This window comes from Palaemon carinicauda, chromosome 15 (assembly GCF_036898095.1).
Source record: "Palaemon carinicauda isolate YSFRI2023 chromosome 15, ASM3689809v2, whole genome shotgun sequence".
Lineage (NCBI taxonomy): Eukaryota > Metazoa > Arthropoda > Malacostraca > Decapoda > Palaemonidae > Palaemon > Palaemon carinicauda.
The window spans coordinates 4,509,237-4,524,236 of record NC_090739.1 but is presented as its reverse complement, the minus strand read 5'-3'; the positions used below and the strand labels follow the sequence as shown (position 1 = coordinate 4,524,236).

Below are 15,000 nucleotides of genomic sequence, written 5' to 3'. Positions count from 1 at the left end.
GAGGTTGAAATAGATCCTAAGATCGGGGAAAGTAATTTGACTAAATATTTGGATAATTTATAGTTAATAGAACCTGTAGCACTGATAATTGGTCTGATTGGATATCCTGTTTTATGGGTTTTAATTAAACCATATAAATACGGCAAAGACGGACCAGTAGAGATAAAGGCATTAATTAAGGATTTTTCTTGTTTTAGGATAGATTTAAGTTTTTATTAAAATCTTTGATGACCTCGTCTAAGGGATTAAACTCTTAATTTTATGTAAGTAGAAAACATCAGATAAAAGTACATACATCTTTTCTAAATAAGTTGTTTTGTTCATAATAACTAATACATTAGCTTTGTCTGCTTTTGTAATATGTAATTCACAGTCATTTTTCAACGATTTTAAGGCTGTTAAAAACCGTTTAGGGAAATTGCAGGTGTTTGCATATCCCATCACCGAATAAATTAGCCCTTTAGCAATGTCAATGTTACACTGGGGAATTTTCTTAGTTTTTTCCAATTTTACAAAGGCAGAGGCAATATCTACACTATTAGGTTTTTTATTTACTGCGAATGATAAACCATACCCCAAGGCCTTTTTTACTTCACTTGATACAGGCCTTGGGGTATGGTTATCATTCGCAGTAAATAAAAAACCTAATAGTGTAGATATTGCCTCTGCCTTTGTAAAATTGAAAAAACTAAGAAAATTCCCCAGTGTAACATCGACATTGCTAAAGGGCTAATTTATTCGGTGATGGGATATGCAAACACCTGCAATTTCCCTAAACGGTTTTTAACAGCCTTAAAATCGTTGAAAAATGACTGTGAATTACATATTACAAAAGCAGACAAAGCTAATGTATTAGTTATTATGAACAAAACAACTTATTTAGAAAAGATGTATGTACTTTTATCTGATGTTTCTACTTACATAAAATTAAGAGTTAATCCCTTAGACGAGGTCATCAAAGATTTAATAAAAACTTAAAATCTATCCTAAAACAAGAAAAATCCTTAATTAATGCCTTTATCTCTACTGGTCCGTCTTTGCCGTATTTATATGGTTTAATTAAAACCCATAAAACAGGATATCCAATCAGACCAATTATCAGTGCTACAGGTTCTATTAACTATAAATTATCCAAATATTTAGTCAAATTACTTTCCCCGATCTTAGGATCTATTTCAACCTCTCATATAAAAAATTCTGTTGATCTTTGCGAAAAATTACAAAACGTTAACCTTACGTCTAGGCATAGATTAGTAAGTTTTGATGTAACTTCATTGTTTACCAAAGTGCCGGTTGATGACTTATTGGATTTCCTGTCGGGTATTTTAGATGCTTATGATTTACCTTTATCAACCCCTACTATTATTGAGCTCATTTGTTTGTGCATTAAAAAGTGTAAATTTAGTTTTAATGGAGATTTCTATGAACAGGTTTTTGGTATGGCTATGGGTAATCCTTTGTCTCCACTTTTATCCAACATATATATGGAATTTTTTGAATCTAGATTAATCCCTTCAGTGTGGTCTTCCCAAATTGTGTGGTATCGATATGTTGATGATGTTCTAGGTATTTTAGAAGAAAATTTTAATCTTGAGGGCTTTGTTTCAATCATTAATTCATTAGTACCATCAATAAAATTCACTATAGAAAATGAAGAAAATAACCGTATCCCATTTTAGACGTTTTAATAGTTAGAGAAACAGATAAATTTAAGTTTTCCATATATAGAAAGCCTACGAATAATTTTTCATATGTACATTTTTACTCCGGTCACTCTAAAAATATTAAGCATTCAGTTTTTTCCTCCATGTACCTTAGGGCATTGAGAATTTGTAGCCCAGATTACATTGAGGAGGAGTTCACTAAAATAGAAAAAATTGCTACAGATCTTTGTTATCCTAAATATTTCTTAGAAAAATGTATGAATAAGGCTAAGAAAACATTTTATAGTGTCCAACTAGAGAGAAAGGAAACAATTAATAATATGCTTTGTTTGCCATTTCATGTTTGTTTTCTAGATGTTATACCCCTTTTGAAAAAACTAGATATTGCTGTAGTGTTTAAATATAATTGTACTTTAAAAAACATGTTAATTAAGAATAGTTCTGGAAATGATAATAATGTAATATATAGCATTCCTTGTTCAGAGTGTAACCTATTTTATGTTGGTCAAACATCAAAAAGTATACCAGTCAGATTAAAACAACATCAGGTGGCCGTCTCCAGGGGTTCTCTTAATAATGCCTTGGCCTCCCACTGGTTAGGGTCAAGTCACAGAATTGGTTGGTCAAAGACGGAAAAAGTAATCCATGTAAATGACTATTTCCAAAGGAATATTGTTGAATCATTTTTAATCTCCTGTACTCAAGGTAGAAATTTAAATCTAAGTCCAGGTCTGTTTTCCGTTAATCCAGTATTATCCTTTTATCTAAAATCTGACTTCTCCGGAATTATTAAGAAACTGACAGCTGTTGGATCCCCTTCTCCTGTATAAATACGATGTCTTTGTATATGTATTCTCATTGCTGAGTTTGATAATGTCCTGAGTGGATGAAAGTACTAACTCCAATCAAGTCTTTTTCATTTTTCCTTTCGTGGCTATAATACATTTTATATTCATCACGTGTCAGCTTTCGTGATTTCTACACATATATATATATATATAGATAGATATAATGTGTGTGTGAGTGCATGTGTGCGACAGTCGTATGGTTTCAGATACATAAGAGACAATAAATAAATAAATAAAAAATATGGAAGGGAATAATTAACATTACAATACAATATAAGATTAAATCAAATATCAACCCATTTGCTTTCACAGTGGGAAAAACATAATTCTTGAAGTATTCTAAAACAATATAAAATCAAACGGTTAAGATTCCAATGGAAGTAATTAAAAAGTCTATTTAATCATATCTGTATTAGTAACAGGAAGAAGAATATTTTGCCTTCATATTAAAAAAAAAAAAAAAAAAATCTTGTGGTACTCTAAAATCAATATAGATTCATAAGGGTAAAATTTCAATGAATGTAATCATAAAAAAGGCATTTTAATCGTTTCTGTATTGTTGAAAAACCTATGAAATATATCAATTTTCAAACCAATCGAAAACACCAAGAATCGTTTACCTCCATATTATTAAAAAATAAATCTTGAATTATACTAATATCAATATAAATTAAAAAAAATTAAAATTTTAAAGAATTTGATAAAAAAAAAAATAACTTCATATGGTATATCGGATCGTAGTAAAGAACATCTTCCCCATAAGGAAAAACGATTTGGCTAGTAATAAGAAAGATATCGCCTGTCCCAGCAAACTACATTTTACCTAAAATAACATAGTCATATATATCTGTATTGGTAAAAATGCATGAAATATTTTACCCCTTTTCTAAACAAGTGAAAACAGTAAGAAGAATCATTGGCCTTCAAAAAAAAAAAAAAAAAAAAAAAAAAAAAAAAAAAAAAAAAAAAAAAAAAAAATAAAGTACTCTAAATTCAATATAGATACATAGGGATAAAATTTCAATGAGTGTAATAAAATAAGACAGATATCGGAACCCTTTTTGGGTCAATCGAAAATAGCAACAAGAATCATTTGCCTTCATAATAATAAAAAAAAAATTAATTCCTGAAGTATTCTAAAACCAATGTAGATTCAAAATAATAAAATTTAAATGAATGTAATAAAAAAGGATCAATTTGTCATGCCTGTATTGTTAAAAACTCCATGAATTACATTCTCAAACGAATCGACAATAACAAAAACAATCATTTGCCTTCATATCAATAAGAAAAATAATTATTGAAGTATTATAAAATTAACATAGATTTAAAAGGATAAAATGCGATATAAAACGCAGAATTTAATAAAGTTTGTACTAGTAATAAATTATGAAATATCATGTCCGTTTTCGATCTAATCGAAAAAAAACTTTCAATTACCCATGTTTCAATTTCCCAATTTCTGATATGAAAGAATCACTTAATATCCTAGCAATTTCCTCTTTGTTAATAGGTCAAACAATTTCCTCCGAGTGGTTTCGAACAATGGTGCTAAAATGTCCTTCAATACGGTCTGACCTCTTCTGATCTTTGAACTTTTAAAATGATTGGGGTTTATGAGGCAATGTCATAAGACCTTTAAATATTTTTTTTATATATATATTTTGATTAATATCTCATTTAGGAAAAGTATTTTCATTAGTGAAGTCTTTAAATGTATGGCCTTCTCTGATCTTTGAACTTTTAAAATGATTGGGGTTTATGAGGCAATGTCATAAGACCTTTAAATATTTTTTTATATATATATTTTGATTAATATCTCATTTAGGAAAAGTATTTTCATTAGTGAAGTCTTTAAATGTATGGCCTTCTCTGATCTTTGAACTTTTAAAATGATTGGGGTTTAAGAGGCAATGTCATAAGACCTTCAACTATTTCTTTTTTATATTTTGATTTATAACTCATTTAGGAAAAGTATTTTCATTAGTGAAGTCTTTAAATGTATGTCTTTCAATACGGTTTGGCCTTCTCTGATCTATGAACTTTTAAAATGATTGGGGTTTAAGAGGCAATGTCATAAGACCTTCAATTATTTTTTTTTTTATATATTTTGATTAATAACTCATTTAGGAAAAGTATTTTCATTAGTGAAGTCTTTAAATGTATGTCTTTCAATACGGTTTGGCCTTCTCTGATCTATGAACTTTTAAAATGATTGGGGTTTAAGAGGCAATGTCGTAAGACCTTCAAATATTCTTTTTTTTTATATATATATTTTGATTAATAACTCATTTAGGAAAAGTATTTTCATTAGTGAAGTCTTTAAATGTATGTCTTTCAATAGGGTTTGGTCTTCTCTGATCTTTAAACTTTTAAAAAGATTGGGGTTTAAGAGGCAATGTCATAAGACCTTCAACTATGTTTTTTTTTTATATTTTGATTAATAACTTATTTAGGAAAAGTAATTTCGTTAGTGGAGTCTTTAAATTAATGTCTTTCAATAGGGTTTGGTCTTCTCTGATCTTTGAACTTTTAAAATGATTGGGGTTATGGAAAATTAAAAGCTTATGAGGCAATGCCATAAGACCTTCAAATATTTTTTTTCATATTAGGATTAGTAATTCATTTTAGGAGTGATTTCGTTAGTGGAATTTTACTATTTTAATATATTTCTTAATTTTTTTTTTTTACTATTCTAATATATTTCTTTAAATTATTTTACAATTCTATAATATTTCTTAAACATTTTTTATTACTAAGTCCTTTACAAAAAAAGGACTTACGTAAGTAAAATCTTAAAATAATTTATATCTTATTTCGATTTTTCATTTAAAAAAGTATTTTTTTTTTTGGTAGAATCTTCAATTATTTTTCTCATTTCGATTAATAACTCATTTAGAAAAAACAAATGCGTCAGAAGAATATAAAAAAAAAAAATTCATTTTGATTAGAAATTTATAATAAAAAAATGCTTTCGTTATTACTGTTTGTGAAAGATGACTAATTTGATTTTAATTAGATGTATTAATGAATAAAGTGAAGCTTGATTGACTCAAAATATAATTGCTTACAGTAACCATAATGATTATTGATTAATGTAAGAATTTATAGCCACTATTAAATATTATACAGAAAGCATTTAATAGTATCATATTTAATTGCAATAAAAGAACCCAAATACTCACTCAAATTGAATAAGGATTGTGAAATGATCTTGATCGGGTAGTTGAATCAGTAAAACTTCAAAAGTTCAAACTCGCAGCAAATTTTTTTTATGTTGAACAGTCTGACATAACTCCTTATATAGTTTATATATCAAATATATGTTTTAATCTTGGTAATGTTTTTAAAATATTCTATTTTAATTTTTCATTACCTATATCGTTTATTTGTTTCCTTGTTTCCTTTCCTCACTGGGATATTTTCCCTGTTGGAGCCCTTGGGCTTATAGCATCTTACTTTTCCAGCTGGGGTTGTAGCTTAGCTAGTAATAATAATAATAATAATAATAATAGTAATAATAATAGCAATAATAATACTACTATTACTACTACTACTACTACAACTACTATTACTAATAATGATAATAATAATAATAATAGTAATAATAATAATAACAATACTACTACTACTACTACTACTACTACTACTACTACTACTACTACTAATAATAATAATAATAAAGAAACATTGAGAAAAAAGAAACTCCAAAAACTGAATGAACCTTGGGCGCATGACTGAAGGTTGCAGCACTTGACTCATGTTTAGTAGGAAATGGATTTCTCCAAGTCTAAGCCCCTAACCAGTTAACACAGCTGTAAATGGCTACCAGCACTTACTTGGGTCCATATACAAGGTGAGGGGCTATCAAATTCAACCCTAGAACTCATGAACTGGCAAGATATATTTGATATAAATATATATATATATATATATATATACTGTATATATACATACATATATATATATATATATATATATGTATATATATGTATATGTATATATATATATATATATACATACATACATATATGTGTGCGTGTGTGTATATATATATCATCATATATACTGTATATATACATACATATATGTATGTGCATATATAAATATACATAAATATATATATATATATATATATGCAAACACACACACACACACACATATATATATATATATATATACATATACATATATATACAGTATATATATAAATATATATATGCATATACAGTATATATAAATAAATATATATATACATATATATACAGTATATATATACACATATAAACTCTACTACTAGATTAGAACTACAAATACAATAACCATACAAAAAAAGCTTACAAAAACTCCTACACAAAACTTAACCCAAGAGAGAGAGAGAGAGAGAGAGAGAGAGAGAGAGAGAGAGAGATTCTTTCTCACTTACTTTTCCATTGTGATACCAGTAGATATAATTCGGTGGTTCGGGACTGTGGGCAATGATGCAGGTGAGGTTGATAGTGGAACCTTTATCCACGTGCATATCGGGAGAGCCGATGATCTCGGCGTGTGGAGCTGCGAAGGAAGAGGAGAGACGGATTTAGTCTTATTTACGATGGTATTTACGAGGCTGGAGTGACGCCAAAGGGATAGAGAGAGGGCGAATAAAACATTAGGTATGTTTGCTGCGGGAAGAAAGCGGGAAAAGACAGTAAAAACATTGGGTAGGTTTGTAGCCCCCCCCCCCCCAAAAAAAGGTATGTTTGAAAGAAGAAGAAAGCGAAAATAACATAAAAAAAAACATTTGGTAGCTTTGTAGCAGAAAAATATTAAAAGATAAAAAGAAGAAGAACTAGTAAGTCGGAAGAAAAAGCAGAAATAAACCGGAAAATAAATTTGGTGGTTTGACAGCAAAAAAAAAAAAAAAAAAAAAAAAAAAAAAAAAAAAGAAGAAGAGGAAGAAGAAGAGGAAGAAGAAGAAAAAGAAGAAGAAGAAGAAGAAGAAGCAACAGGAAAGCGAAAACATGAATTATTCTATAAATAGATTTTCCTGTTTGCATTTTATATATGGATGACCAATGAATGTGGAATTGAAACTCTGAGAAATAAACATTTATTTGTGTAGTAGATAAATTTCTGATTAACATTGAAAGAAAAAAAAAACATTAGATATGTCTGCCAGCAGAGAAAAAAAAAAACTCTAAATGAATTTTTATTTTTACCTTTAACATGTCGACAACTAATGAATACGGAAGAAATTACGAGAAAAATCCATTTTCTTTTTGTGTATTACATAAATTTCTGATTAATATTCAGAAAAAGAAAAAAAAATCGTATGTCTGATAGCAGGGAGAGAGAGAGAGAGAGAGAGAGAGAGAGAGAGAGAGAGAGAGATATTTTATATATGTCTTTCTGTAGGAGGATATGAAAATAAATAATTTCTTGAATGGATTTTCATTTTTGCCTTTTATATATCAATAACTAGTGACTGTGGAAGAAAAATGGACAAAAAATACATTAATTTGTATATTAGATACATTTTTTACACACAGTCATAGAACAAGAGAAGTTTAATCATTTGCATAAAAAGTATAATGAAAATTACAGTAATATTGCATCAGAAAAATGAAATTTAACATTCAGATCAAGGTTTATCACATGTCATGTTCCAAGGAAAATATCCACTTGTAATCATCTACATTGCGTATATAACATGTACACAAACATTTTTATACACACACATACACACACACACACACATATATATATATATATATATATGTATATATATATATACTGTATATATATATATATATATATACTGTATATATATATATATATATATACACATATTAATGTTTGTGTCTTTGTTACATCTGTAAGGACGAAATCACTTGAATTTATATATATTGTAATACACACACACGTATATATATTATACATAATATAATATATATAAATATATATATATATATATATATATATATACATAATATATATATATATATATATATATCATCAATATACATATATATGTATACACACACACACACATATATATATAAATATATATATATATATATATATATACACATATATATACATCCAAAAAAGCTCCTGAGCAACAGACACACCATCTATCCGTCAAAACAAAAATAAAACCTAAACACCCGAAAAAAAGCCAAAACTTGAAACTCCAAAAGAAAACTCCCCCTTCAAGAGAGATCTATGAAGCCATTCCGAGGAATAAGTGCAAATAGAAAGCGTCTGGTACCCTTAATTGTTTTCCTGGAGTCGAGTAAAACCCTTTAGCTGCTCACGGCAATGGCCGCCATGAGATCTCCTTTTAGTGTCAGACGAAAAGATTGTCCAGAAATCCAATTATGACAGGCAGAGACGATGAGGGAAATTGCGAATTAAACTTAAAATGTCAAGTTTTCTGGCATCGTTAGTTTGGTAAGAGGCAGCTAGGGCTAAAGTCGGGATATATATATATATATATATATATATGATGCTATGAATTCCATCTCAAATTGAATGTGATTAAACACTATAAGAAATACACCTTTATAAAGAGGAAAATCGTATAAGATATATATATATATATATATATACAGATAGATAGATATAGATATAAATATATATATATATATATATATATGTATATATATATATATATATATATTTATATCTATATATATATATATATACATATATATACATATATACACATATATATACTGCATATATATATATACTGTATATATATATATATATATATATAAATATAAAATTAGCGTGGATGGTTTAAGAAAATATGCAATTAAACTGAGTTTGCAAATTAGATAAATGTTAATAACATTCGCATGTATGTCTGTTGCTAAATATCATTACGTAATCACACTAAAAAAAAAAAAAAAAAAAAAAGAACAATCTTAATAATGAACCGATATATGCCTAACCACTCATTTCAAAATGCAATAATTCCCTGCAAAAAACCAAACTACAGTAGTGACATTGCATGTAAAAACGTATGCAAGGTGCAGCAGGGCATAACATTGCATCTTTAAACCCAGAAGAAGAAGAAGAAGAAGAAGAAGAAGAAGAAGAAGAAATCTTTCCTCTCAGGAAAGCAAGCTACTTGTATAGAAAATGTTCGTATCATGGTTTAAAATGTTCAAATCTGATAGTTTGTCTTCCTAGGCTTAAAATATATATTTTTTTCAAGTTGTTTGTTCAAGTCATAAACTATAGTAAATTTTTTTTAATTGAGGCAGATTTGCACCGAAAATATTTCTATTAATAAAATATAAACCTTTACGAAAAAAATAGCAAACCCTTTCTATACGGACTTCCATCATAAGCCTATGATGTAAGTCCGTATAGAACAAAACATATATCTGAGGGAGGAATTTAGGTTAGTAAATAAGTTTCTATTCACGTTATTATTATTATTATTATTATTATTATTATTATTATTATTATTACTTGCCAAGCTACGACCCTAGTTGGAAAAGCAGGATGCTATAAGCCCAGGGCCCCAATAGGGAAAATAGCCAAGTGAGGAAAGGAAAAAAGAACAGTAACAAGATCAAAATAAATATTTCCTATATAAACTAAAAAACTTTAATAAAACAGGAGGAAGAGGAATTAGATAGAATAGTGTGCCCCAGTGTACCCTCAACCAAGAGAATGATGGTATTCGGACAAAAATACTTCCAACCAATCAGCTATTAGGAAACTTTTCAGAGCTAAAAGGGTACCCCTACGAGTCTGTGCAAATCTCCCTCACTAAAAAAAAAAAAAAAAAAAAGAAAAAAAAAAAAAAAAAAAAGACAATAGTTTAAAGGTTTAAAGCCGATCATGAATGGCAGAGACAAGAGACAATGACAATGCCCTAGCTAGCAGGACAATGCCCTAGAAACTGACTATATATACATATGATCAGCGCCCAAATCCCATCTCTATAGCTAAGACCAGGGAGGGCCAGACAATGGCTGTTGATGACTCAGCAAACCCCAAATCCTTAAGTCACAAGAATGGCGAGGTTGTAGACACTACAAGAAACTACCGAGTTTGAGCGGGACTCGAACCCCAGTCTGGTAGATCAACAGCCAGGGATGTTTTCAATAGGCCACCAAAACGTTAATTATAGTTTTTCTTATATATTACCTATTAGTTATTTATTCTATAATTGTTCAAAGGTTTCGTTATTTCGATGTTCTTATAAATTTATTGGTTGTTCATCAAAATTCCTCGAAACTTTCCTAAAATTATTTTTTTGCTTGGATTTCCTGAAGTTGTTACTTATTTAGGTAAACAAGTGCATTTATTATCATCAAAAGATTGCAATATTCAAGAAATATATGAATAATAATAATAATAATAATAATAATAATGATAATAATAATAATATTTAGGCAGTAGACCGTCTTTCAATCAGGTTACGTTAGAAATAATAGCTAACTAAGTGAAAAGCTCCACTTACAACATAAATGCCACTGAGGTGGTTATTATTTTCAAGAAAATAATGATAATAATTGTAATAATAATAATAATTATCATTATAAAAATAATAACAACAATGAAATTGTCTGGATGATCAATAATAATAATAATAATAATAATAATAATAATAACAATAAAAATAATTATATTAAAATTGTCACGGGGAACAATAAAAACAACAATAATAATAATAGCAATAATAATAATAACGAAATTGTCACGAAGATCAACAACAACAATAACAATAACAATAATAATAATAATAATAATTACAATGAAATTGTCACGAAGATCAACAACAACAATAATAATAATAATAATCACAATGAAATTGTCAGGAAGATCAACAACAACAACAACAACAACAATAATGAAATTGCCACGAAGATCGACAACAACAACAACAAAAACAACAACAATAATAATAATAATAATAATAATAATAATAATAATAATAATAATAACAATAATAATAATAATGAAAACATACACCCTGAAGAAAAATATTGTCGCCTTACCAACGAAAATTCCCAGGAATAAACATAAACATTTAGTAAATGAATATTTACAGCATTGAATTCCTCCTTCTCAAGATATGAAACTCTTTGCATCAATCAAGTCTCGATGGAACGCATCAAGAAATTACCCACATTTGGCAGAAGATAAAAAAAGAAAGATAAAAAATGGTGGAAAATTAATCATGATAATTTAGGAAAGAAGCCTCTACGCTCAAGGCTAGCCATGGGCACTTCCTTATCTCTTGAGAGAGAGAGAGAGAGAGAGAGAGAGAGAGAGAGAGATCTGATATGCCTTGGCATAAGTATCTCAGAGATAGCAATATGGAATGTAAGTATATATATATATACCTATATATATATATATATATATATCTATATATATATATACATATATATATATATATATATATATCTATATCTATATATATACAGTACACACACACACACACACACATATATATATATATATATATTGCTAGCCAAGCTACAACCAAGATAAGAAAAGCAGAATGCTACAAGCCTAGGGCCCCAACATAAATTAGCCGAGCGAGGAAATAAGGAAACAGCAAATAAACTATTTATAAGTAATGAATAAAAACATAAAATATTCTAAGATCAGCAACATCATTAAAACAGATAAAGCACAAAACGGAAAGAGAGACTCATATCAACCTGGTCAACAGAAAAGATATTACAAATAAAATCAATTTCAAAAGTTCCACTGATTCAACCACAATCTGGTCACAGCTGGAATAAAACTTTTAGAATACTGTGTAGTATTGTGCATTATGATGGAAATGGCATGACTTAGAATAAACTGCATACCTATAGTCCATTTCTTTTAGCGAGGCAGATTGGCACCGACTCGCAGCGGTGCCCTTTTAGCTCGGAAAAGTTTCCGGATCGCTGATTGGTTGGACAAGATAATTCTAACCAATCAGCGATCAGGAAACTTTTCCGAGCTAAAAGGGCACCGCTGCGAGTCGGTGCAAATCTGCCTCGCTAAAAGAAATGGACTATAGAACTTCGTACAGGGTGGTACAATCTGGGAAGATATGAATGCAATGGATGATCTGAATTTGAAAAATCTTATGTAACCTCCATAAAGAATTAACTGAACTTCATAGACCGCAAGTTTCCATTCAACAAATTAAGATGAGATTCGGCAGCTGAAGACCAAATAGGAGAACACTTGAGACAAGGTAGAATGAATGTATTAAAATATTTCCTAAGGATAGACTGATCACCGAAAATAATAAGCCATTTTTTATGCAATTGAAGAAAAAAATAGACCGAATGAGTTTCTAGAAAGTAAATTTTTAATCAAGAATCACATCAATTCTAAACGAGTTATAAACAGATGAATATCCGGATGTTGAGGTTCCACTGTTCTCGACCTTATTATAATCATATATTTGTAAATTTAATATCTGACTCGTTCTAGAAAAACGACTGACAATATATACAGCAAGTAGAGGGGCACTCAGTAGAGAGCAGACTTCCACCGCGGCAGCTTATTTCTCGACCTTTTGCTCGACCTTGACCTTTGATCTTTGACTTTAACATGTGTCAATTGGCGTGGATTTCATACACTTAAATATAAACCAAGTTTGAAGTCTCAGTGACAACGATGTCCAAACTTATGGCTGATTACGTGAATTGGACATTTTGCTTGTCCCTGACCTTGACCTTCCAAAAATTTTATTATTTCCAGCTTTTTACATAACAGCTACTCCCTGCAAGTTTCATTACTATACAATTAAAATTGTGGCCAGGAAGCTATTCACAAACAAACACGCATACACACACAAACAAATACACAAACAGGGGGTAAAACATAACCTCCTTCCAACTTCGTTGGCGGATGTAATACGATCTGACAAAGTTAATATAATAATAATAAAAAAAAAAATCCTATATTTTCGAGTCCACTGGAAGATATGCTTATCCTAAGCAAGAGCAATTTTGAAATATTACTCAACTTTCATATTTCCCGGATAAGACATCTAATTCAGGAAGATATTGGAAATTGTACGCATATAATCTAGACAAATTGGATATTGAATTTATTGGTATTCAGTCCTAGATCGAGAATAGTAAATTGCAGTTGTCTCTAGATTCAATTAATCATGATAAATTGTTATTGCAAACATCGAGATTCTTCAAAAAAAAAAAAAAAAAAAAAAAAAAACTAGAGATATCTAAGTCTTTCCTTGGGGGGGGGGAGAAGAGTACTTGGGGGGGGGAGTACATGGGGGGGGAGTAGAGGTAATTTATTGGAATTATAGTTAGAACCCACATGTGCATAAGGATGATATTCATAAGGATATGACATTGGATATACACCTTCAAGGTTGTTGCGGCCTTATTGGTAACGTCTCTGCCTGGTGATCGCCAGACAGAGGTTCGAGTCCCGCTCGAACTCATTAGTTCCTTTAGTGTCCGCACACTCGCCATCCTTGTGAGCTAAAGAGGGGGTTTAGGGAGCCTTTAGGTCTACCTGCTGAGTCATCAGCAGCCATTGCCTGGCCCTCCTTACTCCTAGTTTGGGTTGAGGAGGCATGGGCACTGATAATATGATATATGGTCAGTCTTTAAGGCATTGTCCTATTTGATAGGGCAATTTCACTGTCCCTTGCCTCTGCCATTCATGAGCGGCATTTAAACCCTTTAAATGCTGGTTCCTCTTAAGCCAGTATGATTAATCTAATCTCAGTGATTCGGGTACTTAGTTGTTTAAGTGTTTCTCAGACGATGATTTTAAATGTGTTTTATGTCATTATTTGAATCTCAATTATTCTAACATTTTTATTATTCTAATTATCATTTCAACTATTATCATTATTTTGATTAATATTGTTATTTTAATCAATCTGATCATTGTTTTAATTATTCGCGGGGGTAAGGTAACAGCTAAAATCTGCGTATACTTAGTGTTAGAAAAATCCGTAATCTTAATCGGAAATTCTCCGTAAAAATATACTATTCTCAGCCGTATTTCAGTAAAATACAGGTGACCTTAATTTTACCTTACTTTGTTATACTCTTTTACGGGTTGGTGATCGAAATATCAATCCACGTCCATATACCCGTTTTTAAAACGGTAAAAATCCTTGAATAAATGTTGCCAGGCATTTACCTTTTTTTTAATGCAAATCTTTAACAGTGTAGGTCAGGAATTTTCGTTTGCATGGGAGATTGAGTTTTGCAATTCAACTTCCCAATGCAATATTGAATATTTGCTATTCAATTAATCTATTTCCAGAATTAGGTTCATTTTCCTTAATTTCTAACTCATGTTGATATTCGTTGCCTGCAGGTCTTTTTTCCAAGAGGAATTCTTTTATGATTAGAAAGAATAAACAATACATTCAAGTATGTTTTCTTCTCTATGTTTTCTTGTACTAATAAAATCAAGAAGAAAACATTATTATGATGATGGTAACAAATTAAAAAAACATTTAATTTAGCGAGATTTTTTAT

The 15,000-nt window shown here is 29.5% G+C and overlaps 1 protein-coding gene across 1 annotated transcript in view; it reads right to left on the bottom strand.

Moving 5' to 3' along the window:
- LOC137654812 (zwei Ig domain protein zig-8-like) overlaps nucleotides 1–15,000 on the bottom strand; it is a 112,754-nt gene that overhangs the window by 27,505 nt on the left and 70,249 nt on the right. Inside the window, exon 4 of the mRNA XM_068388765.1 lies at nucleotides 6,939–7,066. Coding sequence (XP_068244866.1) covers nucleotides 6,939–7,066 — 128 coding nt within the window. The remainder of the gene's footprint in view (nucleotides 1–6,938; nucleotides 7,067–15,000) is intronic.